We start from the raw sequence: 26,310 nt of genomic DNA, 5'->3' as shown, positions 1-26,310 counted from the left end.
CACAGTTCTTTTTATCAAAGCGAAATAAAAATCTGTTGAAGTTTACAAAATACCCCTGGTTGGGAATTGTTAGTCTAAGAAACATAAATCTTATAATCTTGATGTGTGTTATTCATAAACTGCTGTGAAACATTAGTGATTAATGGTCATCATTGATTACATTGATGACTAATATATTATCCACCGAGATGGCTCATTTACAAAAAAAAAGTAAGCGCTATAGAGCTGACTAGTCATTCAGCACACATGACACCCCTTACTAGCACAGACTCGTCCTGAAGAGACAATAAAAAGTGTGAGTGATAAATGGAGAAAGCAGGGAGGAGAAACTGGAGGGATTTAGACTTCAATGTTGCTCATCTTATTACTGATACTCTGAAGGCACATCTCAGAAACCAACACGTACACTATGATAAATGAGTTTGGCTTTTACATTTGGTTCAGTTCCCCATGACTGAATGTCTTTGGAGACTAGGCCTGGGTCTAGGCCTCCACCCAAAAATTTTAATTCTGTTCAAACCTGTGAAACTTCTGTAGAAGAATTCTTCATATTTCATCTTTTTAGTGTTTTTGTCCATACAATGAGAAAGTCATACAGTTTGGAAAGATATGAAGGTGAGCAAATGATGACAGAACTTTCATTTTTGTTTGAACTATCCCTTTAAGTACATTTTTTTTTTAAAAGAACACTTTATTATAAGGTGACGTAGTTACACGTTACTACATGTACTATAGTAATAACAGTAAATGATGCATAATTACAAGTAACTAACCCTAAACCGAACCCTAATCCTAACCGTAACTCTATAGTAAGTACATGTAGTTAAATAATATTACTCAAAACTTATTTGAGTAAGTACAATGAAACTACGTCACCTTAAAATAAAGTGTAACCAAAATATCTGCCACCATAATTGAAAGAAACATCTTGGATATGCATCTGTGGAGTGTCTGTGAATCAGAAAGTTTTTCACATTCGTCGTGGACCATGGCTTTCTTGCTGTGTCCAACTGGAGACTTTGCAGGTCCCTCGATCCGAATTTAGAAAGTGTTATCATTAATTTAGAAGAATACTGAGGCAGAACACTGTAAATGCCTCTGACAGCTTGTCTCCGGCTGTCTGACTTTATCCCATACATAGTGTGCTCTAGTTGGTTTGGGGGCTCAGCCTCTCCCACGCTATGAAACTTAATTGCTGACCTTACATAACCTAACAAAGTTCATTTGCTTGAACAAGCATCAATCAACACAGAAATAACCCAACAAGATCTAAATCCGAATGGAAATATAATATAAGGCACTTTTGTAACCCACTCGTGCTGACATTTATCACACACTAACACACATTGTGGATGAACAACACAATACAAGGTCATAAAGGTTGTCGATCTCAAAAGAGAGAGAGAAGCACTGAGAATTGAATAAACAGCATTCTTGGCATGCCTGTGGAGCTGACTGGGCAATGTCTTTATAAGGCATTAAAAATGTCCCAGACATTAAGTATGTTTGACGATCTCATACAACCATCCGAAAAATATGGAAATGTTAAAGCAACATCGCCTGGGTGGTGAAGTAAATAAACCCACAGACAGCTTCAAGAGACACGCACATATATCACAAGAAACAAAACATCCTCAACGCCAACACTGCTGAAAATAAAAGCACATTTTATATAACGAACACTTTTAACCTTTTCCTTTCCTTAGGAAACTTTCCGCTCTCAGTCTGTGTGGTGCCTGTCAGTGGCACTGCTCGGCTGTTCAGGAGAACAATAGGGCATGACACGAGAGGAAGAGTTTACTACAATAAGAGCTGGCACAAGCTGCTAGCCATCACTTCACAGATACAGCGAAGGAAGGAAACTGTTTACAAGAGGGAAATCTCAGAATAAAGCAGGAGTGCATGTGTACACATCTTAGGAGGGTTTGACATTTCAGAATTGTGAGCCTTTTTTACATCTTCCACCCATTTCATTCAAATAGGCACAAAACATGAGTTTGTCTTAACCCTTTAATGACTGATGACTGATCACTTGGGTTCTGTATGTATATAATAGAGGTCAATGCATAATGAAATGTGGACGTAATAAATCTAAATACTAAAAACCTGGGTCTGTAAAAAATTAAATATCGTTTGTTGTATTATTGACCAAAGGATACAAAATGCATTTATTTTTTTCATTTGTTCAAACAAAGCAGCAATGTAAGAAAGATAAAATCATATAAACCAGAAAAAAGATAACTGTGATATCTGATCATAGGCTAAGTCTAACAATCTCAATATGTAATTCCTATTGCATATTTTTCAATCGTAAAGACCTGAAGGATGATAAACTATACATTTATGTGTATGTTTATGATGACTTCCAATGACATTCATTCTCTGTATGTTTTCTATACAGCTTAAGGGAAGTTCCTTCACAGAGAGATGAAGAGAGAGAGCAGACACCCTACAAAAAAGGATGCAGGACATTCTACAGCCATACAAACACAGGATGTGTACAAGAATAAGACAAATGTCTGATGTATGAGGGTGAGAAACACATTATTTTACTCCCTCCATATCTGAATGCTTCCTAATGTAGCTGCGGCACTATATACTATATGATTAATGAAGGTTCAAACGGGCACACTGTTAAAATACATTGTATTCTGCAATACAATGCATTTATTAAACGCAAGTTTAAAGAGTTTCATCTGTGATGGATGTCAGAAGAATCATCCAAACAAGTAAAGTAACCAGCTGAATATAGTGCTGCTATGATTATATGAACTTTCCTCAGGAACTTTATTATGTAAAGCAGATGAGACACAGACCCCTAGTCATGGTGGGCGGTTGTTTTTTTGTTTTGTTTTTACCTTGAAGAAGGCCTTGATGGCAGGCAGATGGCTGTCACATTCAGTTCTGCGATCCTCATCCACACTATCACCAACCTGTTTTTTGTAGACAGAAGAGACTGTAAGATTTATAAGATACCTACAAGTGACTGTACCATGATATTTAAGAGACTACGCTTTCAAATAATCAAAATAAAAACACAAATAGTATGAGACATATAGAATGAGGCATTTATATAGCGCTTTCATATGTACTGTACACACACATCGCTTTACAAACATGTCGGGGTCTCTCCTCAACCACCACCATATAATGTATAGTGACACCTTTAAATATCCTCAAAACTCAATATACACTGCGGTTCAAAGTTTAGAGTCAGTACAGTTTTTTAATGTTTTTGAAAGAAGTCTCTTATGCTCATCAAGGCTGCATTTATTTGATCAAAAATACAGTAATAATGTGAAGCATTTTTATTTTAAAAATGTACTTTATTCCTGTGATGGCAAAGCTGAATTTTCTGCATCATTCCTCCAGTCTTCAGTGTCACACACAATACTTCAGAAATCATTATAATATTATTATAAACATTGAAAACAGTTGTGCTGCTTAACATTTTTGTGGAAACCAGGATTTTTTTTTTTTTTTTGATAAATAGAAAGTTCAAAAGAACAGAATTTATTTGAAATAGAAATGTTGTGTAACATTAATATTATAGGTCTTTACTGTCACCTTTGATCAATTGAATGCATCTTGGATTATGAATTTCTTTCAAACTATGAATTTCTTTCAAAAAGAATGAAATACAAGGAATTAAAATTACAATTTAAACCTGTAACAAACTACTCTTCTGGTGCATCTAGACCTTCTATAGAATTTCTGTACTGTGTGTGTGTGTGTGCGTGTGTGCATGCGTGCGTGTGTGTGTGTTTGAGTACCAATCTGGTTCACAAGAATGTCTCTTCTGCAGTTAACAGGTCACTGAGACCCCCCACCCCCCATACAATGCCTGACTGGCTACAGATGGCACCTCTGACCCCAACAACAACATTCCCACTTCTCGCCTTAACAACCAGATCCACGAAGGAATGGATATTAGAAAGGTTCCCAGAATGCTTCTTTCCGTCCGTATTTGAGCTCCTTCAGTTACTGAAGTCTGAAGGTCAAAGCTCTTTTGTGAAGTGAAGCCATTGACACGTCTCATCAACAGGAGCCTCACATCCACCGCTTAAATACGGACTGTTTAAAGATGCGGCAGCTCCAACCAATGAGGAACCACTTCAGGCTCACACCCCATGGCAACATCCAATAGGAGCTACGTATAAAGTTCTAACATCCAATCAGAACAAGGCAAAATGACCTCATCCAGAAGTATTTGTTATAAGAGCTACAAATGTTTGAAGCACCGCGATAGAAGGGGAAAGGCAGACTTTCCATCTAAAATGTAGGATATTGTCAATTTGCAGTTTATGTAAAGAGCTGAGAGAACTCAGCCGCTACATTTCAGTGTAGTATGTCTGCATACATTTTTTTTATGACTGAAATAAACTGATATAAACATACAGATTCTTCATGTGAACTTACCCAGCAGACCATGACAATCTGTGGTTGTCCTGTTTCTGTCAGTCCCATCCTGCAGAGGCCATACATGGGCCTGCTGTTGTGAAATTTCCCAACCAATTCTGTCAAACCTCCAGCTGGCAGATGAGAGAGAGCGAGAGAGAGAGAGAGAGAAATAAAGGGGGAAGGGAAAGACCAAATTAAAAAGTTCCAAAGTGTCTTCATGAAATATTGACCACATGAAAGGAAACGCCTCAGCCACCATGACACACTTGCATTCTTTTACCAGATTATCATGATAATCTACAAAGAACAGGATTGGTCTGATGTACTGTAATAAGCAGAGCCGGTATATTTTACTGCACTCAAGTGAGATTTTTCTGCTTCGTCTGACATTAAGAGGAACAGTGTGTTGGCAGTTAAGCCTTAATTGGTAATCCTCTGATTTAGCAGCATTTATTTAACACATGAATGTTGCATGAATGCCCTCAGACTGAGCTTTTAAAGTGGCTCAAATGGTGACTGTCCACATTTTAAGCGACCTACTGTAGGTTCTGGATGTGTTTTTTTCATTTATTTTCTCTATAGGAATTTCAAAAACTCAGCACACATGCTTAGGACATTATTAAGGAGTAGTTGGCTAGTGGGGTCCTGGGTATAAGGCTGGCCTGGGACATGTCCCAATCACACTCCCCTTCTCTCACCCCTACTTCCCTGTCTATACTCCTGTCCTATAAATAAAGGCAAATAATCCCAAAAATTCTATAGGAAAAAAAGACAAATGTTCAAGCATGTTTTATGTGTTTTATGAATTAACTGTGTCATTCTCATCCCAGACATAAAGCACTCCACACCTTTTGATCAATGACTTTTCTTGTTGGGATTTTTAAAGGGCTGTCAAATTAAAATTAGAATTTTGAATATTCGTTGAATTTAAAATAAAAATCTACATTTGAATGCAAAAACGGAGCATTCAAATTTTAGGTGCATCAGCCAGCCGTGGTATTAGTGGCGAACGAGATGCTCGACAATGACGTAAGAGTCGTTGTTGCAATGTAATGATCCTAGCCTGTCCAGTTGAACCGACTAGAAGCGGCGCGTTGTTCATTCAAAACATTGCAGAAATAGAGAAGCTCAATGCGGAGAAGATCTTGGTTGAATCAAAACCATAACTAAGCTGTTCACACAGAACGCTTTTTATGAGCTCCTTTTCCATTGTTTTCTATGTAAAATATGCACTAGACGGACATCTTTGATCGCTGCACTCGAGTCTCGCACAAGAGAGACGCATGTTTAGAAAGCCACAATATGTTAAAAGAAGTTCAACTTCTAAAAAAGTTTCCAAGGGGGGATTTTTTTCCCATTCAACTGCATCTCATGTTTTTAAACGCAAAAAAAATAGTACTCTGAGTGATCGACGCTTTGGCTCTTAGTACTAAACTATGCATAAATAAAAATTAGTTTTATGCAATTTACAAAATTATGTAAGGAATAATTGACGACAGGCCGTTGAATTATTAGAAAAACAATGCACACCTGGGGTGGTAATGCGGTCAGGACGCGAAGCAGAGTGGCAGTTACACCTCGGGTGTGCATTATATATTTATATAATAAACATAAAAATATATTAAAATCGACATGATTATGTCATTCGCAATTCTTTATAGGAGTGGATGGCCACTGTTGAGCTCTTTTGCTGATATTCCTGTTTCCATGTAACTTTCTCCAATTAGTAAAATTCATTTTAGAATTATGTAGTGTAGTTCTTTACGTGAAAATCTGCAAATAAACCAGTTTTATTAAAAAAAATTAAACAGACTTACTGATTTGCTGTTGTACTTTATTGAGCATTGGTAAACATTTAAAAACACAAAAAGAAAGAGTCATGGGAAGGAGTCTTACCTCCTGAATCTGTGAGTTTAAGATTGTTGGTCACTCCCTCATATGCAAATAAAGCCCTGTAAAAGACAAAGAGAGAAATACATCAGTATATTACACTGGAGGAAAAAACAGCAGACCACATTTGAGAAATTGCTGTTGATAGACTTAACTTAAGAAACCAGATTTTAACAACGTCCTGAAACTGATCATATCAAGGTCGTGCTGATAGCAATTCAAGATGAGGCAAGTGAAAAGTCAATATATCAATAGTAGAGACCCCCGACCTTGCACAGTCTGAAACAGATCACGGGCCCTCCTTGCATTCCTCAGCCAAACATAAACCACATCCTCACTTATGTCATCTTAAAATGCAGTAAGTGGGCTAAGGCATGAGGACCATGTGTGCATTGTCCATCCGTATTTTCACGCCATCCCAGAATGCTCAAAAGATTTGACATGTATTGTGCATACCCAGCACTGACCCCAGTAAACCTACCGGGCCCTGTGGAGTAATGCATATACCAACTGTTCTCAGAACAGAAATGTTATCTATCCCTCTTTCTTTATCACCGCTCTTGCTGTTTGGTTTTCTGATTTGCAGGAAAAGTCCCTCAGGATGTACCTTAATCAGAGTAGATGCCCGCTGTCGTTGCCTATGACTTTTCACATTGTTAGTTAGGCTCTAATTTTGACAGGCACAAGTCAGGACTTGTAACCAAATGTTCTTTGGGGCTACTAGCTCTAATAACAAGTGTAATTGCAGTGTATGAAATCGCAAAACTGCATTTGAACCCAGGTCACAGCTGTCTGTGGTTATGTATCATTCATAGGCTGCACTGGGACTATTAGTTGGAACTGCGGCTGAGAGAAAATAATGGAGTTTGTATCAGGGCCACCCGGCCACACCAAAGCAAATAGTGAATTGCAGGTGGGGCACTCGGTTTCTGAGATTAATAAGACTTGAGGTTTAGTGCAATTGAAGTGCAACACTGCATTTGTTGGGATGGTCCATACCCAGTTTCTCTGCCTAAGGGTAACTATTAGTGAAACATCTGAGGGGCTTTGGGAATGGGGATCACAGCCTGTAATGCTTTTGGAAGGGTTCCCGTCTGTTACTTCGTTGTTGTGAGACTTCTTGTTTGAAATGGCAGATTAAAGAAATAGAAAAAAAATCAAAAAGTGTCAGATAAGCCATTTACTCTCAACATGAGCTTCTAGTCCCAAAAATGTTCAGTTTTAATACCACAAAACTAAAACACTGTTGTGTACTTTTTTCCTTTTGACGTCAGGTGAAATCTGCAAATATATCGGTTGGTTTTCTGTCAAACTTGCTCTGGCAGGTACATCACAGCTGAGTGACATCATTAACAGGATAATCACTGGGAACACTTTTCTAAGAATTAGTCAAATGTAAAATATCAAGTAAATCCTATAATTGTATATAATAACATCATGGCTCATGGATCAAACTGGTCCAGTAAGAGCTGGGAACATGTAATCGTCTCTCATGCCTCTTTTACATCAATAATACACTTTGTCATTGTCATGGCCTGAAGTTCATTTCTGAAAACTCCTCCCTTGGATGCCTCATATGAGGAGATTATTTATTCACTTATATATTATAAATATATAAGAGCGTTATAAATAATATTTATAATGTAAATACCGGTATTATGAATACATATTATAAATATATAATTTAAGGCTTATAATATATTTTTCTATTAATCCTATAGGCTACACAAAATGTAACATTTTTTTATACTAATTTAAATGTGTATTCAATGTAAAATATGTTGAACGAACTTTAATTAAAAAGTAAAGTATTCATATAAATACAAACCTTTTATACTCAATTAACAAAATATTTAACATAAACTTTAAAGTAAAACTGCAAGAAAAAGTCACTTTTCTCAAAAAGATTGGAAAAGGGGAGTATCTTTAACAAACGTTAAGGAAATGTTATGAACAGCAACATGCAGCAAACTGCATATTCACACTTAACTCATCATGGATGGATCCAATGAGTTAAATGAAATTGCTTAAAAGTGAATCGTACACCTTTTTTTTTCAGTGTATTTCATTTAAACACTTCTTATTTAGAATCCCCTTCCTCTGTCCCTGGAATTTACACTGAATGAGGATAATCTACACCAGCCTGTTGTCATCATGTCCCTATTGTCCTCAAAGCTTCTGATCTCTGGAAGCCTCCCAGATTGTGACCTCTGGGCTTTTGACTCAGAGCTCAGACACAAGCTACAACAACAGCCTGTTTCCCCTCATTAGAGTCTGTGTTCAACCAAACCAACCTACCAATCAGTCTGTAATTAGCATGTTGTGACATCATTGTTCCGGATCCTTCCACCAGCATGGGAATATAAAAGGCTGAGAGAGTGATCGTAATGGGGGATCAGAGGCGTGCTTGTAACAGCTGTCTGTTAGGGTAACATGACACAAGTATATCATGAAGGAGAGCTTGCCAACGCAGATGCTAATAAAAGGTTTTCCTCCTAAATCTTCTGCTATGTCCTGGAGTTGACAGACATATTTTGTTAAAAATGAGGGGGGATTTTTAGGCCAATAAAGCCTGTTGTGCAATGAATCCAGCTAGAAGCAAGAAAAAGTAGTTCACTCATAACGGCAGCTGGTACTTTGATCAAACAACACCACAAATTGATGCTTCAGTGCATTACGATTAACAAATGTGCATTTCATTTAGCAGCACACCTCCGGCGCACGCATAAGTCCTGTGTGTATCTGGTCACTTTCAACGCATGCTGTCCTGTGGCTTATTGGTTCATCTAAGGGTCAAATCACATCCTGCAGCAATCAATGTGTTTTAAACATGCACCTCAGATAAAAATGTATAGAACTGTTTTATCTATGCAGTAAAGACCACACAGATTCTCATTGACATAGTAAATGAGCACAAACAGTCAGCACTTCACTCATTGTCTTTCAGGCATGGATTGCATCTCCATGGCGTCTATGACGTACTCTATTGAGCTAAAATACACATGCAGCTACAGTTGTTTTGCATGAACTGAAAGGACAGCTTTTGTTCTCATCAGTTACTCTCAGTCTTTCACTTTTCACATGAATCGTCTCAAAAATTCCACGTACTTGCATGATACAGTAATCATTTGTTGACAATGGGGAGAATTCACTAAACCAAGCCTCTTTTTGTAGGCATTATTTCAGGGGAAAAGTATGTGTCTTATTCACTAACCATCAACAATCCCATTTTTAAAGTCATCATGAAATGGATCGTCTTTTCTTCCCTACAAATACAATCTTAAAATAAAGGTTATTTATTGGCATTAATGGTTCCATGAAACCTTTCCATTGCACAAAAGGTTCTATATAATGGTAAAGAGTTCTTCAGATTATTTACATTTACAAAAAAAGTTTATTTTAAGAACTGTTCATAGAAAAGTTCATCGAAATTGTTCTTCTAAAATCCTACAGGGCTAGACTGAGTTGGTCTGGACTCTATTTAAAAGAGCTTGTCTGTAAAAATGCTAAAAACAAAGCTGAGGAATAGGACAACATGCAACTGAGAGCAAGAACTGACTGCAAGAATAATGCGTAAATATAATAGTGTGGTATGATTGTATATTAAAAAACTAACCCAAATAATGCTTTAAAAAACACTTCACCATGTCCCTTAATACATTTCTTGAAATCAAATCTAACGCTGCGCTAGACATTTCCTGCCGTCTGTAGTTAGTGGAGAGAGGTGTTGTCTGGAAGTCGTCTGGACCGTCCTCACCTCACACATACATACACACTTCCTGTGTCAAGAGTCTGATGAGAAAAACACAAGCAGCCCTGTTCTGCAGTCCAGCCAGCTTTGAGCTCAAGAACAGAGAATGAGGAATGGAGGGAGAAAGAGAAATACAGGTCATAAACAAATGAGGGTGAAAGGAAAGAGAGAGGAAACATGGGAAGGCCATTTTAAGACAGACTTATTCATGTAGGTGCATGTACTAGGTGTAGCAATAAAAAAATGTGTAGAGGGAACGATAGAAAGAAAGTATTGTTTCATAAACGTAAATGTTCACTCTTGTACAAAATTGTGGGGTCAGTAAGTTTTTTTTTAAAGAAATTAATACTTTTATTTAGCATTAAACTGGCCAAGTAACATTTATATTGTTATTTCAAATAAATGGTGTATAATTGTTAAACATTTTGTAATTGTATTGTACATTTTAAAACATATTCAAATAGAATGTATTATTATAATAATATTTCACAATATTACTGTTTTTACTGTATGTTTGACCAAATAAATGCAGCCTTGATGAGCATTAGAGACTTCTTTAAAAAATGTATCAGGTAACGCATGCAACCATAGTTCCCTGAGAAGGGGAAAAAGACACTGCATCCTAAAACACTCTGTGCTTCAGACACCGGTCATGCTGGAGGTGTTCCCCATAGTGTCCTAGGACACAGTGCAAGTTTCCACTTCAAAGGAAACCCCAAACTTCTGAATGGTAGTGTACCTGGTAGTGTACCAGATATTTCCAAGATTTTCCTGCTAGTTTTCGATCTCATTAAGCGGTCAACAACTCAATTAATGTGCTCTGATCCTCATAAAGAGTGATAAGAGATGGCCATTAAATATATTACTCCTATTGATTACTCATTCTCCCATGAGTCTACATGCACAGACATGACCAATGGTATTTATATAGTTCCCGCAAAGACAGGATTGCTTAGTGACATCTCACTAGAAAATGAACAACCACATTAAGTCATTTCATCACTACAGCATTTGACATCCAAGACTTTCCAAGAGCACAGAAATATATCAACATAATAATATGGCATCTTTACATCAGTGTTAATTTTGACCGCAAATTTTGATTTAGTTTTAGTCATAGTCTTTGACTAAAATGCCATTTAGTTTTAGTCATATTTTAGTCATCTGAATTGTTTTAGTTTTACTATAGTTTTAGTCGACTAAAATCTAATGAGTTTAGTTAAATTGTAATGCATTACTTTTCAATACAAATGCAATACATGTCTTTAAAGTGTCCAAACCCATTACATACTTCTGGAGAAAACATCTATTAACATATTAATGTGAGTTTAAAAGACATAGATTTAACTGATGTGACATAAATAAATAAAAATCTTAAAATTAAATAAAACCACGTCTCCTAAAGTAGAACACAGTCTTCTTTCAATTGATGATACATGCATTCTTTATAACAACTTGCATACATCATTCTTTATTCTTTCAAGCACACATATGTATTTGTATATATTAAATATAATGAATCCTTATTAAAGCTTACCAACTCATGTTGGGGTAGAGCACGTTACAATTCAAATGTGCACATCTACCATAAATGCAGGACATCAGTTCTGACTGGATCTCTTCCCAAATCGTCCCTAGTAACATTTTCGTAAAGTTTTTATTCGTTGACGAAAATGTCAATAGATGTTCGTCATAGTTTTTGTCATTCAACATTTTTATTTAGTCATCGTCTCGTTTTCGTCTCGTGGAAAAAATGTATATGACGAAAATTATTCTTCAACAAAATGAACACTGCTTTGCATCATTTCAGCAAATGTCCAGGTGAAAAGAAAAATGTTGTCTTTAACATCCTGACTCTGTTTTCTGAAACAGATGTTGATAAACTTACAATAAACTCTCAAACCAAATCTACTTGGATGTCCACCTTGCCTAAGATGGCCACATTCCATCTGTAGTGCGTAAAGCTGGAAAACATCTGTGCAGAGGAGCATTCAGCAAATTCAATGGCTCAAGAGAAAAGAGGGACCGAGGGAGTTTTACCTACCTGGTTGTGAAACCAACTGGCAGGGAGGAAACAGTTTTCTCCTAAAAACAGTATGAAAAGTGTCAAGTGTCATCTGTGGCATATTTTACAGTTCCAGAAAACCCCTTAGACCCCTTAGTCCGAACTTACTAAATGACTAATAGTTCCCTGCCAGTTCAGCTTTATTGTCTACAAATCTGGCTTTTTGGCTGTACTATTTGGCTCACTAATACTCCTAGGCCTGTTTCAATCATAAAACAATCATAAATTCAAAGCAGACACGTAAAACCAACAGGTCCAAACGTCACTACACTGAAATCACTGGTAGAAATGGCAGCTGGTATTATTTACATATGTAAAAAATGAAAACGTTCAATGCTCATTATCAGCAGACAGGACCAGGTTTTTACTCAGTTCAGGTGTCCTGAAAACTCGCTATTGAAATTGAAGCAGACAAAGCAGCCCTGCTCATAACAGCAATATGGAGGAAAAGGGTTTGCCCAAGCTTGCAGATAGTTGGCCTGAGGCATTCAGTGTGCAACAACATGATGTGGATTTGCTTGAGTGCTGAACCACAGATTACGGTTTAATATATCCGAATTTGATGAAAATGGATATTTTGTACCAAATACGGCATGCAAAAGTCACTACAAAGTAGGAGGAATGGGAACAGAGCAAAAGAATAGCACTGCTTCTGAGAAAATGGCTCAGGATCATTACGGTCATTGAAGGATTGGCAGACCTATACCATTCTGGATGGTGGGCTTTCTAAAAAAACTTTGCAGAAAGTACTAAACAACTTGAGCACATTGCCATCTGGCACACAGCAACCTTGTCATACTGAATACAGTTTGCCAAGTGCTATTTATTTGAGTGTATTTTGGTCTGGATGGAACAGGCAAATAGCTCAGTACACTAAAATGAGTTCAATAGCCAAGAGACCTGAAATGTAGACTAAAACTCAGGGACATGAGTCTAATGAAGATGTATATTAATAATAATAGTAACTATTAAATTAAATGTACTGCTTGTATGTAGTCTTTATAAGGCATCTTAGTGAGAATGTAATTAATGCTGTTTTTTGTTGTACAGAGGATCAGTCCCCTTGTTGCCAATTTTGCGCTAATAGCTGTTTGAAGAGCAGAAGAGGAATGAATGCGTCTGGGTTTCCTGAGAGAGAGCAACTGGCAGAATACAAAAGGATGGAGTGGAAGAGTTGACAATAAAGAGCGAAGGAGAGAGGAGGGAGGATGGGAAAATGAAAAGAAGTATGGGGTACTGAATTTAATAGGACGGGGGATGGGAAAAGAAAACAGACTGAGGAGGTTGGCATGCAAATGTGATATATGGTTGCAAAATGAAATGTTGTGCAAGCATGAGAGAAAGGGAGAAAGACTTGTATCTTGTACATCAAGGATGTGAAGTCATAGTGCAGAATCAGATGCCAGTTACATGTCACAATGAAAGATAAATGGACATGAAAGAAACTCTGGAATTAGAACTGGGAGTTTCTGTTCTGCCAAACAGCTAAACAAATATGACATACTAAAAAAATGAACTGAATTTACAAGCACAACCACCAAATCTTGACAACTTTTTAAAAAAATCAGCTCATTATAAAACAACAAAAATGACTTGAGCAGTGGGCATTAGATTTACAACAAAAAAAAATTGGTTCTGATGTTAAAATTTAGACGTGCTCACATTGATTGCCATTAAAACACTGGTGAATGCGTTTAAATGCGGAGAGAAAACCAAGGCACTGGCAAGAATCTGTGTTAATTGGGTTTAATTAATGATCTTTGCCAGAAATAGTAGACTATTTAAGCCATTTACATGACTTTACATGTTTTCTGATTAAGCACTCGGTGTAAGCTTTTGTATGTAAATGCACTTATTGTTGGGCTTTACACTAATAGGTGTATATGAAACGTGGCATTATGACGCATTTCAACAACCTGTGGAGTGGAAACTAACAATATACCTTAGGTCCAAAGATTTTACACACTAGCTGATGCAGTCAGGCTTTTAGCCATGGAAATCTGATTGTTTTGCAATTAAGTAAAAAGACTGTGAACAAGCAAAACTGTTCAGCGAAAACTTGATATACACAGTTGTGAGTCAACAGGTGTGTCCAGGTCTGTGATTCCAACTAGCATGATAAAGCCTGAACAAACACAAACAGGAACAATACATCTAGTGTTTCAGCCTTGATTAAAGCTTAATTTACTCAAGTAACTATACTGTGTAATATGAACCCTACTATGTAACACCAATCGACAAACAGGAACTGTAGCAGCCATTCATATGTAACCTTATAGGTGCGATATAAATAGCTATTCACTGAAATCAAGCTGTGCAATCCTGACTCATATATCCAGTCTTTTTAAGTGAGAGAGGAACGTTTCATTCTATTCTTCTCTTAAATGGGTTCTATTATTTCTACACAACCTTCATCTGTGCAGGAAGTCCTTTGAGATGATGGATCTTTTCATCAATGCATCATGGCTAAAAGGTTACTACGACTCTTATCAGAATCACAGGAACTGACTTCCAATTTTTCCATCAACAATGCTGCTATTACCCTTTAAAGGAAATCTACTGCTGACTCTCAAAGTCTGAAACTCTGTAACCTTTCCAATCCGTTGTTATGTATTGTAGAGTAGCTTAAGCCCAATTCATTGGTCATAATTTGATGGCCATAATCATTTGTTTAATGACCGCTGAAGCTGAGCTAGGAAAAACTACTATAATTATATATAATGTTTCATTATTTCAAATGCTTTTCTCAGACAATTACACTGAACCATTTCAATCCTCCCATTTCGTCTTTCTCCTTCTCAGTAAGGGATGAGGACTATGGGCTCAAGCGAAACATGATGGACATCATCACAAACATTTACATTTATGCATTTGGTAGACTCGTCTTTAATGGTTAAGCAACCAAAGCAAAAGTACAATTTATCACTTCATGCACTCCATGGGATTTGAACTCATGCTAAAGCCATTCTCTACTGCTTTATCTACAGGAATACAACAGAAATAGCAGGATTAATTGTTATATAGTACATGCCCATTATTTACATCTGTAAGCTATTGTTACTCTTTGAGGGTTTGTTCACTGTTTCAAATAAACAAAACTTAACAGTATTTCAGTCCAAAGAGTAGACATGATAACTTATTTTCTGCAAGGTGTCTGCACTGTTTTGAAAATGTAATGCAAGCTAAGTAAGCTTATTACATCTATAGCTTTCTTCAAAACTTTTCTGACAAGTCTGCAACCTTCGGTTCTGAAGTCACTAACCGGACATGGTGAGTTTAGCCACTGGCCTCCACAAGAACTACTCCTCTGGGACAATTCTGGCATTTCCTGCATCTATCCCACACAGCTACTGGAACACAGACCCTCGCTCATGTACACAAAGTCTGGTATCCCTCAAACAAATAACAACGGATAAACATACTTCATTTTGTTTTGTTTCTTGTAAGAGAGGTGTCAGCAACATGAGGAGGTAATTGGCACATGAGCGATAACAGTGAGATAACATACTGTACATATTTCCAGTGAACATATATGATTCTAAACAATTCACAAACTTCCCACAAATTTTGATCTTATCTAAGATCTTCATTTTTTTTGTAGAACTGCATAACTTTCTGTAGAAGTTTATCAATTAATCTCAACCTCCTCATGTACTATTCTCCGAGTTGTCTTGTACCTTTCCCACCATTACTTTTCCAATTTTCCTGATTCAAAAATAGAGAAAGAAAGTACCCCACACATACTACTTATATTTTATTATCAATGAAAACTGTGAAGTATGATTTTGAACTGCATGAGATTTTCAGGGCAACTCATATGCCGTCATAATGTATCAGGACCATAATGCCTTCTTCCCCAACAGATATAGTAAAGTTTCATTGCAGCCAGTTAACAGTTTAATTGGCACCTATACATTAATATGCTAAACAATGGAATACAAGACCTGAGTTGTTTGACTTACTGTATGCAGCAGCTGTTGGAACCATTTAAAAACATTCCACATTTGAAATTAGAATAGCATTTGATACGCACTGATGATTCAAACTAACAGACACCTGCCAACCACAAAGGTTGGAATCAAAACACCAGCTTTATTGTACCTGTACCTGCAATGGAGAGGTGCCAGTTTAGGGTACCCAGTCACCTGTATCCTACCTCTAAAACAAACAACCACTGACAATGTTGTACTGCTTGTAGATTAAGCCCTAGCTTTTATATTCCGTTGTAGTATAATCTCCGATAATACACTTAAACTGGCAAATCTTCATGCTCTTTTAGGTTATGTGAGGTGACGGATGAGATAACATCAGCTTACACTGGATCTATGGCTGTGTTTGAGCTGTTCTTATTACTTTGTGGGAGTCTTTAGGTATGCAGGCTGTTTGTTGATTTATTCTGCCCTGTGTAAGTTTCCAATCTGAGGTGATTAAAGGCCTCAGGCATAGCCAATCTTGTGTTGTGTAAACCCAAAACACCACAAACGTTCCTATTTTCACCTCATATTACGCCACCAGCACAGGAGAAATGTTTATCCTCTACCAATCTCAAGATAAAATGAAGGTCTTAATGTTGTCAGTACGAATAACATTAAGATGAAGATAATTCTTCATATAATTTATTAGAGTAGACTAAAGCTACATTAAAAAGGCTCAAATGTGTCCCAACTGGTATTCGGTATTCACTGCAATGGACTCCTTTTCTCCATTTGTTTTGTGCTAGTTAAAGCCAGAACTTCAAAGCAATGGAGAGGAAACCTGCAAACAGCGTGAGGTCCACTTACGATATGTTGAGCATAGATATAACAGGCTCAGTAGTTAAAAGCACACACTAGATTGAGCTGCAAACAACATGACCTCCTTAGGTAAAAGGCTACTGTGAGTCATTAAGCGGTGTGATAAATACCTCCCTGTAAACGCACACCTCAATCTGCACCATGTCATTCACTACCTTGGAGGAGTGTCTGTCTAATTTGGGACACAAACTGAAGGCAGCATTATTGAAGAATGTAAATGTTTACACAATAGAACATCAGTGGTTAAATCTTTGGAAAGAATACACTACTGTTCAAAGGTACTATTCCATTCATTAAATAATATTAATCAGCACAACTGCTTTAACAAGTATAATATTATTATAAATAATATAAGAAATTATTCTTGAGCACTAAATCAGCATATTAGAATGATTTCTAAAGGATCATGTGACACTGAAGACTCTAGAAACCAGCTTTGCATCACAGGAATAAAGTACATTAAAAAAAAAAGAAATCCTACTGACCCCAAACTTTTGAACAGCAGTGTCTGTCTACTTTCACACAACAAAAAATGTTTCACTTCCTGTATTGGTGGACAAAGATAGGAATGAAATTTGAGAACATTTTAAATGCTCAGAACCTTGTCTCTATGTATCAGAGCAAATGCATTTAACATGTAGGAAAAGAAACGGAAAAATCTTTCAACTAGACAAGATTGGCCAAAAAATGACATGAAAGCACAATGAAAAGAGGCATATGTGCCATGCTCATTTGCCAAAACTTTTAGCAAGCACAAAACTTGAAAGTTGAGCATGGAAAGGCTTGCACATGATTCTATTATTGATCTTCAAGGTTCAAGAAATAACCAAGAAAATCTCAACTGGAAGTCATTTCAGCGTCTTCGAAAGAAAGCAGATATTTGGAGACTTCTGAGAGTATCCAGATATCCAACTGCAACAAATGTTCATTTTCCTGGACAAGTTAATAGCTCACAGCTCCGCCAGCAACCACGAGCCATCTGTGTGGGACTAAAACCCAACATACAACAAACAGCATTGTTAGAGGCCTTTGACCCAGCCTTGCAGCTTAGAGGAAATCCATTAACATTTTCTCATTGAGTTCAACAGTGGAGGAGCCAGAGAGAGATTCCACCTACACAAGGGCCAGGCATTTCCCAAGAAACAACACAGATTGTCAACATGATTTGAGTTTTAGTTAATGATCCATGAGGTGACTGAATTGTGTGTGAAACCATCTACTCATGCTTCTCAATCTGAAATCCATATTTATTTCATATTTAGTACTGACATGCAAGGTGGTACCTTCCAAGTTTATAGTAGAATGACTTGATCCTAAGTCACAGTTTGAGCAGACTTGTGTAAGGCATCTGAGCCAATGCTGACAGAAACATATGAAGTGTCTGAACATTGCCGTCTACCTTGAGAGTGAAGAACACAAAGTAATATGCCATATGCCTCAATTTCAAGACATCCTTGTAAATAAACATCCCTTCAGGCTATTTCCAAATACGCTTATTCAGCATCTCTGCAATACAGGAGTGTAATGTAAACAATAATTGGTACATTCAAGCTGGTAGTTTAAGGATTAGGAAACATTTACAAAACATTTCATCTGCCAAAGTCAAAGTCGTGGCCTAATTGTTCGAGAGTCAGACAGGTAACCAGAAAGTTTGGGGGTTCAATTCTCAATACTGGCAGGAAAAGACTTAGGTGCCCTTGAACAAGTCACCTAACCCCAATCGCTACCTGGGCGCCACAGCAAAAATGGCTGACCACTGCTCCTGGTGTGTGTGTGTCCACGGTTTGCAGTATGTGTGGGTGTACTCATTACTCCTAATGTGTGTGACCTAACTTGAATGTGTTAAATGCAGAGGATAAATTCCGAGTATGGGTTACCATATTTGGCCTTCACATGTCACTTTCATTTCATTTTTCATTTCAACAACCTGGAGCTTCCAAGATCAACTTACATCCTCAGCATACTTTGGAAAACCCCATGGGTCTTTTAAAGCAATGTTTAAAGTAAATCAATGAAGCACTTAGTTGGGACAAAGTCGAGACTAAAATATCTCGTATAGCGTAATAAAATAGCGTAATAACTAATTTGCCACCATAAAACATTTATGGTGGTTGGCTTACCACAGGAAACTTAATAACCCCACTAAGATGATGCTATAAAATTACTTGAACATAAGGAAGATCAATGTGACCTGTTTATCTAAGGATGGTTGAGATGACATGCTTTTTTTTCACCTAAAAATATATGTATATATTTCTGTTCTGTTAATGCCTATATTGTCATTTTTGAATGACAAACTATTTAGACACCCTTGTGAAAAAATTGGACTTTGCTCAAACATGAACAGACAAATGATGTTAGCATAAGTTAAACCTTTGTTGCCAGTGGACAAAACTATACAAGCAACATAACATCTGATTTCAATTATGTCAGATTGGCCTAGTTGCATGAAACACAACAATATAGTGTGAAATTAAAACAAATGGTAATGCAGATCAAGTCACATCAAAGTATGCAGATTATATTATATACATTTAAAACTACACAGGAAACTACTATTATAATAACTAAGCTGTCAAACATAATTGTTACTTTAATTCATCAATTAATTTTGTACATATAAGACATTACTGAAACATCTTTCAACCCCTTCAACAGCAATGCTTATCCTCACAATGTTATATTTGTCTTCCACAGTACTATTTACATTTAAAGTGCACAGAGAACATGAACTTACTGGGAAAGTACAGTAACTTTAAAAATAATTACAACGAAATAGCAAGTAACACATAAACACAATTAATAAAACTTGACATTTTGAAGTGGAAAGACTGAAATTGTATTTTTGGTTGTTCTTTTCTTCAAAAAAGAACAGTCCTTTATGGTCCTGCAGAAAACTTATTTGATGTGACTTTCAAAAATGTGTTTGACAGGGGAAATCCCAATTGTTTAGTGCATAGTTGTCACTTATTATTTTACTACTTTATCAAAACTACCAGCAGAGCTCAATTAAGGTTACCATGCTACATTATTAGTACTGAATAATGTTCTTGTTGTGATAACTCATCATGCTCAGCAGATGTTTAGTTGGTGGTAACATAAGAACACTGCACCTTGAGGCTCTTAAATCATGCATAAACCTGTGCTCCAACAGCATGGAGATGGAAGCACCTGAACTCTGTTCCTTCTGTATATGCAGGTGAGTTCCTTAAAAACATCACGGATTAACTTTATCACCATCGAAAGACGTGTGTGCAACGTATTTCAACACGTTAACAGTTGCATTTTTGCTCTCTGAAAATGTTAAAGGACAGTGACTGAATCCCTCTTTGTCTGAGGGGGTTGAAACCACCTTCAAGACTCAAATGTCACAACTGTGGCTTTTCATCATAACCTCCTACAACATTCATTAGAAAGAATTCTGCCACGCCTTCAGAGTTTCCTATCAAATTCAGTCCAATCACATCCCTCAGGAGTTGTCTCTGCCTGCATAAGGCTTAGGATGATAAATTCCCATTGAGCGCAATAAATCCCTGTCAATATAAGAACAATATGTTATGGCTTACAACCCAAAAAATAGTTATGGAGTGTATGCTTCTTAAAAAGCAGATAATCGCATTGTTGTTTATCTTATATCGTTTCTTGTACTGCAGGGCACTCCAAATTATGAGAACAACAATAAAAAAACATGTTTCACAGAATCAGTTCTTTGTTTTTACTGCATTAGTTTTCAATAAAGTGACCGAACATGACTCATGTAAGATCTTGGGAATCTATACACACCCGTCCACAGCAAATACTACAACTGCTACATGCTACAAGGAAAGAAAGGACCGTTTGAAAACATTTACTTCTGAAGAACTACTGAGTGGCATGTGAAAAGACTGTCAGGTATAACTCTGATCATAAGACCGATAAGACTGATGAATCAAGAACGAAGAATCAGGAGATTTTTCTGAGAATTGCAATTTTCCAAGTGGAACCTTCCACCAGACCAGTTAGTTTGGCTGCATTTTATCACTAGAAAAGAGTCAGTAGATTTAGATTTTTTCCCATAAGTTGCTTTATGCAGTATATTGTGCTTATTTCCTTCTGCAGAACACAAAAGAAGATATTTTGTAGAACGATTTTTACTCATACAATTAAATTTAATGGGGTCCAAAAGAACACTGGACCCCAATTTATTTCCTGTTATGAAAATATTCTTATTGAAACAGCAAGTCAGGATATACTGGTCAAAAGTCTGTAATCAGTAAGATTATAAATGTTTTTGAAAAAAGTATTTTATGCTCACTAATTTTACTTGATTAAACTTTTAACATTTACTTAATTTAAAAATACTGTAAAAACAGTACAATTGTAAAAAATATTATTTTAATAATATTAAACTTTTTTAATACTGTTCAATACTGTTTTTATTATATCGGTATGTCAAAATGTAATTTATTCCTGACTGTGATGGTAAAAAAAATAATTACTCCAGTCTTCAGTGTCACACGATCCTTCAGAAATCATTCTAATATCCTGATTTGGTGCTCAAGAAACATTTATTATTATGACGGATGTGTTGTTTAGTATTTTTGTGGAAGCTGTGAAACATTTTCAGAATTCTTTGATGAATAGAAAGTTCAAAAATCCAGCATTTATTTGTAATAAAAATCTGTTGTAGATTTATAGTTGTCTTTATTGTCACTTGTGATCAAGGTACTTAGAACGTATAACTATCCCTAAACCCCAAAACTCCACTTTTTTACATTTTACATCAGAAATTTCATTTTTGATTTCAATTGGCAAAGTTTTGTCAATAAGAAAAACCCTGTATAAAGTGAAAACTGTTGATGAAAGAAGCTATTCCTTATTTTAGTGAGTTCAAAGTGCATCTGAACAGCTCAATAAACCAATGATGCCAATTGTTCAGAGCACAAAAGTACAGAGATAAGAGATAACTGTGGTGGAGGAGAAGTGTACAGTTGCCATTTTGCTAAAACATTCACAGGACTCGTTTCTCTGCTAATGTTTAGCATTTTCTTATGGGCCTTTTTTTCTTACTTAAGTTACTTGACATGTCAAAGTGACGTGTGAAATACAAAGTCGACAAACCCTCTCCATTACTGTGTCAGCAGACAGGACCAGGCAGTACATGAATGGGCCTGATAGGCTTGTGGAGCCTGAAGCGTCTGTGACTGTTTCTGAGCATGTTTCCACGGTGATTAAGCATGTGGAAAAACAGAATGGGTGCAGGCTGGATCATTTAGGCAGCCACTGCCGGGGCATTTGCAGGAATTAGCCTGAGCCTGCTGAAATATAGGAGAGACAATGACACTGCTGATATAACAAACGTTGCCAAAATCTGACACAGAGGAAAGACAGTGCAGGACTTTTGAACTGCCAGATCAGGAGTTGATCAAGTTTTAACAAATGTATATCCAAGGAAGCTGATTGAAATTCCTGTAATTACTGTCACCTTTGCAATGTCTGTGTTAGTGCATTAGATTAGAAGCCAAAAAAGTATGACATCATAGTCGAGTGAGCGGCAGATGGGAACAGCCTATTAACTTCTTCTCTAAATGAATGTATTCAGTTTCAAAAAAAGTGTCTCTAATCATGTGGGTGTCCACTTAAGTGCAAACCACCCTGCAAACTACTACTCTCCGCAGAGGCTTGAAGCTGAGGCGGAATATAACTTCATGACATCATGGTAGAAAGTCACAAATAAAAGGGGCTGGTTTGGTTCTTACATCATTCAACCCTAAATGCACACACGCACATGCATGCACATAATGAGGAACCAGAAAAAAAACCTTTGAATCATTTTATAGGCCAATAAATGTTTCAATTTTCTAGAATACCACAGCTAGCTGAATTTATTTTTTAGGGGTCCATAAACGAACTGCTGGGAACCCTATTGTTTTCATTAGGATTAATATTATACATTTTCTGCCTTAAAACTATACAGAATAACCCGTAAATAGTAAACATGACATTTAGAACACTACAGGAAGAGAGCAAAATATGTTATAAACATAAATTGAGAAAAAAACTCTAAATAAAATGTCAAGAATAAACTATTATACTTTGAGAATGAACTCGTTTTGACTTTTGAGAATAAACACGCATTTGATCAGTCAGTGTCACGTTCACTGCATACTGATGACATGACAGAGTTGGATCACTTAGTCAAGCTATATTTTAGTCGTTCTTTCAATAACAAAGAAACGTCATATTGCTAATTATAACTGAATAATAATTAGCAAACAAACTTTAAAGAGCATTTTAAAATGTGTATTTTAATGTGGTTTCCCACATTATTAATATTCTTGTTGATCCTCAAGGTGTGGAATATCGAGGAACGAGACACTTGAGAAGCAGTGGCAGAACTAGACTTTTATACATGGGGTGGCCAAGGCTACTTTAGGGGGTCCATAGACTGTGAAAGAATATCACGTGTAATACTTATTTCGTTGTTTTGATACAGTATACAGCACTATTGCAGCGCACGTGATATGCAAAGTCATCAATAATCAACAAGGTATACATGCATTGTCAAAATTCTCTCACTCCAGTCTCAGAAAGGGTGTTGATAAATGTCAAGATTTACCGACATTGATCTCAAAAGCTTCTCGAAACTCTCAAAACGTAATGTTTATTCTCAGTATTTTATTTAGCATTTTTTCAAAATTTTTGTTTTTCTTTCTTAAAGTATAATGAGTTAATTCTCAACATTTTATTTCAATTATTATCTTGACATTTTTTCTTGAAATTGATTGTGTATTTTGAAAAACTGCGAGTTTAATCTCGCATTATAATGACTTTAATCTTGAGATGGTTTTATTTTCTAATATTGCTCGGCCCTAATACTCTTCCATAGATTTTTGAACAACAAAAAAATTAATTTAGCAAACTAGTTTTTTTTTTTTTTACAGTCAGTTCTTGTAATTTGGCTGTACCTTGTGTATTCTTGAGTGTCAATATCATCAAAATATGTTAAACTTTGAACTAGGCTACATAATGAAAAATGTAGGGCACAGCCCATTATACTAAAACAGCCATAACAGAGTGCTGCAGGGATGACGTATTCTTTGTAGGCCAAAACCCAGAAATTAGTTAGCAGTTTAGCACTTCCGGTTCCATTGTCTTGAAGTCAATGGGATTTTTGAATGGGTTTTTGGTTAAATGCCTGAAATAAGGGTTGTGGTGATTTTCACGCTCTATGAAGTAAAATACATCAGTACCCTGATATTTTTTTAAAGCTTTTACTTATCTTGAAAAAGGCGGTTGCTAACAAGTGGCTAAATGGGATTACAAAGGTTGACGGGAACATTAAATGTTATCACACTTTCACAACCTCACTGTGTTTACAATCACACCCTTGCAAACAATTATAACTTTCAGAGAAAATGTTTTAAATATAGACTGAAAGCGTTGTCGGATCCTTAGTGATGGTGAAATTTAAGTCATGTGACTGTGTTGTAGTTAATTTACTCTTAACTTTTTACTTCTGCAGATTTTATTTAGGCTTCAAAATTCATAAAGTTGTGTTCATTTGTGAAGATTATCATGATGAAAAAAACTTAATGAATCATAAACTTCCGTTAGTCACAGAGCTTCTTTTCGCAATAAATCAAAATTCAATGGGAAAATCCTATTGGGTTTGTGTCGAGGGTAATGCTAACATCTGGGCTGGCCTACAAAACTACATCATTACTGCAGCACTATTCCTGAACCAAATAAGTAGGCCCTATATTCAATGAACTTTAGTAAACATACTATAGAAACTTGTGCTGGGCCAGTTGGTGAATTATAAAAATTACAAACTATGACTCTGATATGTTGATGTGAACTTGAAATTGTATATCCCTTGGACCAACATCCAATGAGCATTTCAATCCTATTTCAAAAGCATGCAAACTTTCATCTCGTTTGGACAGAGGGTGGCGCTATAAGAGTGAAAAACATAAAAATGCGTGCAGCTTCATTACATGATACAACTGTTGTCAATTGTGCATTCATTGGTCTTAACGTGTAGATCAAATTCAAATGTTAAAATTTTGTAAGATCATAGTTTAAAGGGCTATTTTTTTCTACCATAATAATTTGTGATTGCTGCTATATAGGCTAGCGTACAGAAGCCTATCGCAACTGAGCAGATTTGCATACAGGTAAACACTAAGGGATAAATGGCAATGAGAAGTATAGCACTTCCAGAGGAACAAAACCAGTGTGTTTGCGCTTAACTTTCCGTTAAAATTTGTGTGTAAAAAAAAAAAAAAAACACTTCAGTGACCTAAATCTTCAGCAGTGGGATAGGCTTGAGGAAAGTGGCCAAGTAGATTTTGCGTGTCACAAAAGAAGTAATCTGTAAACAAGTAGCCTACTTCCATTCTTTTTTCCAGTGCTGAACATGTTTCAACTTTCTTTGCACAGTGCAAAACTTAGGCTAAGTGCATTCAAACGTAGGCCAACACATTATTCTAAACGTAGGCTAAACATAACGAATTCTGCAAACATTAAAAAGCAACTGCGCAATATCAATTCCAAAGCATCATCGTCTTCGGTTGTGTCTCAAAACCAAACGAGTTGCCTAGCTAGACAACATTCAAATTTGTTGAATATGATATATAAAATGCTTAAGGCGTTTTTGACGCCCAAAAATGCAGTCTAGACATGCACCTCGCTGAGATTTGAGCCACAACTATTAAATAATGTTTATTGTATTACCAGTTGGTGGATGCTCGCGGGTTGAGGATGTCTTCTTTAGCGGTGAGCAGAGACAGGCTGTACGTGTCCAAGTTAATCGCTCTCATCCTAATGCTGGAGTGTTTCTATGTACTCCACAAGACCAGTGCACTTCAACTCTCGCTCTATGTCCTTAGTAAACAAGCGCAGTTCCCTTATCCAAAGTTGCATTCAGTGACGTGAGTTTAGCAGTGTGTAACTTCTGTAAGTGAAGAGCTGTTTGAGGTGGAGGCGAACACTGCTGCATCAGTCCCGCTGCTGCTGAAAAACTTCATGAAGAGGAATCTCTCCAAAAAGCTCCACCTCCTGCTCCGAGAGGGAAAAACACCAATGCTGTTGCACAATTTCACTCTATCTTGGTTGTTGGTAACATGAATTAGGTCTAGGCCTACACACCGTGGTATGCACGGTCACATTAAAATAATTTGGAGATAACATAATTTAATCCAGTTTTAATGTTCTTGACTGTTTAAACACGAGGACGCAAAATGGGTTTATGGACATTCTTGTTGAGTTAGATCATGTCCAGATGCCTTTGCAAGTTTTATGCTACCTTGGATTTTAACGAATCATATTTTTTTCAGAGGTTTTTGAACTTTTTGAGGCCAGTGACTTTAAATATGATTATCATTTTCCTTTAAGTAGGCTATAATGTTATAGACATGTTGTTTGCA

General features: G+C 36.5%; 1 protein-coding gene across 2 annotated transcripts in view; it reads right to left on the bottom strand.

Annotated features, from left to right (window-relative positions):
- LOC306995548 (uncharacterized protein) overlaps positions 1-25,916 on the bottom strand; it is a 35,054-nt gene extending 9,138 nt beyond the window's left edge. The window contains exons 1-4 of one of the 2 annotated variants that reach the window (XM_079607243.1): positions 25,619-25,916; positions 6,298-6,353; positions 4,420-4,532; positions 2,859-2,933 (exon numbers count right to left, since the gene is read on the bottom strand). In XM_079607243.1, coding sequence (XP_079463369.1) covers positions 2,859-2,933; positions 4,420-4,532; positions 6,298-6,353; positions 25,619-25,704 — 330 coding nt within the window. In that variant the 5' untranslated portion in view covers positions 25,705-25,916. The remainder of the gene's footprint in view (positions 1-2,858; positions 2,934-4,419; positions 4,533-6,297; positions 6,354-25,618) is intronic. The other variant, XM_079607244.1, reaches the window with a different exon arrangement.
- Between the last annotated feature and the right edge of the window lie 394 nt (positions 25,917-26,310).

Source organism: Phoxinus phoxinus (assembly GCF_949152265.1).
Source record: "Phoxinus phoxinus genome assembly, chromosome: 3".
Taxonomy (NCBI): Eukaryota; Metazoa; Chordata; class Actinopteri; order Cypriniformes; family Leuciscidae; genus Phoxinus; species Phoxinus phoxinus.
The sequence above is the reverse complement of the archived record's forward strand: the minus strand, read 5'-3'. Positions and strand labels throughout refer to the sequence as shown.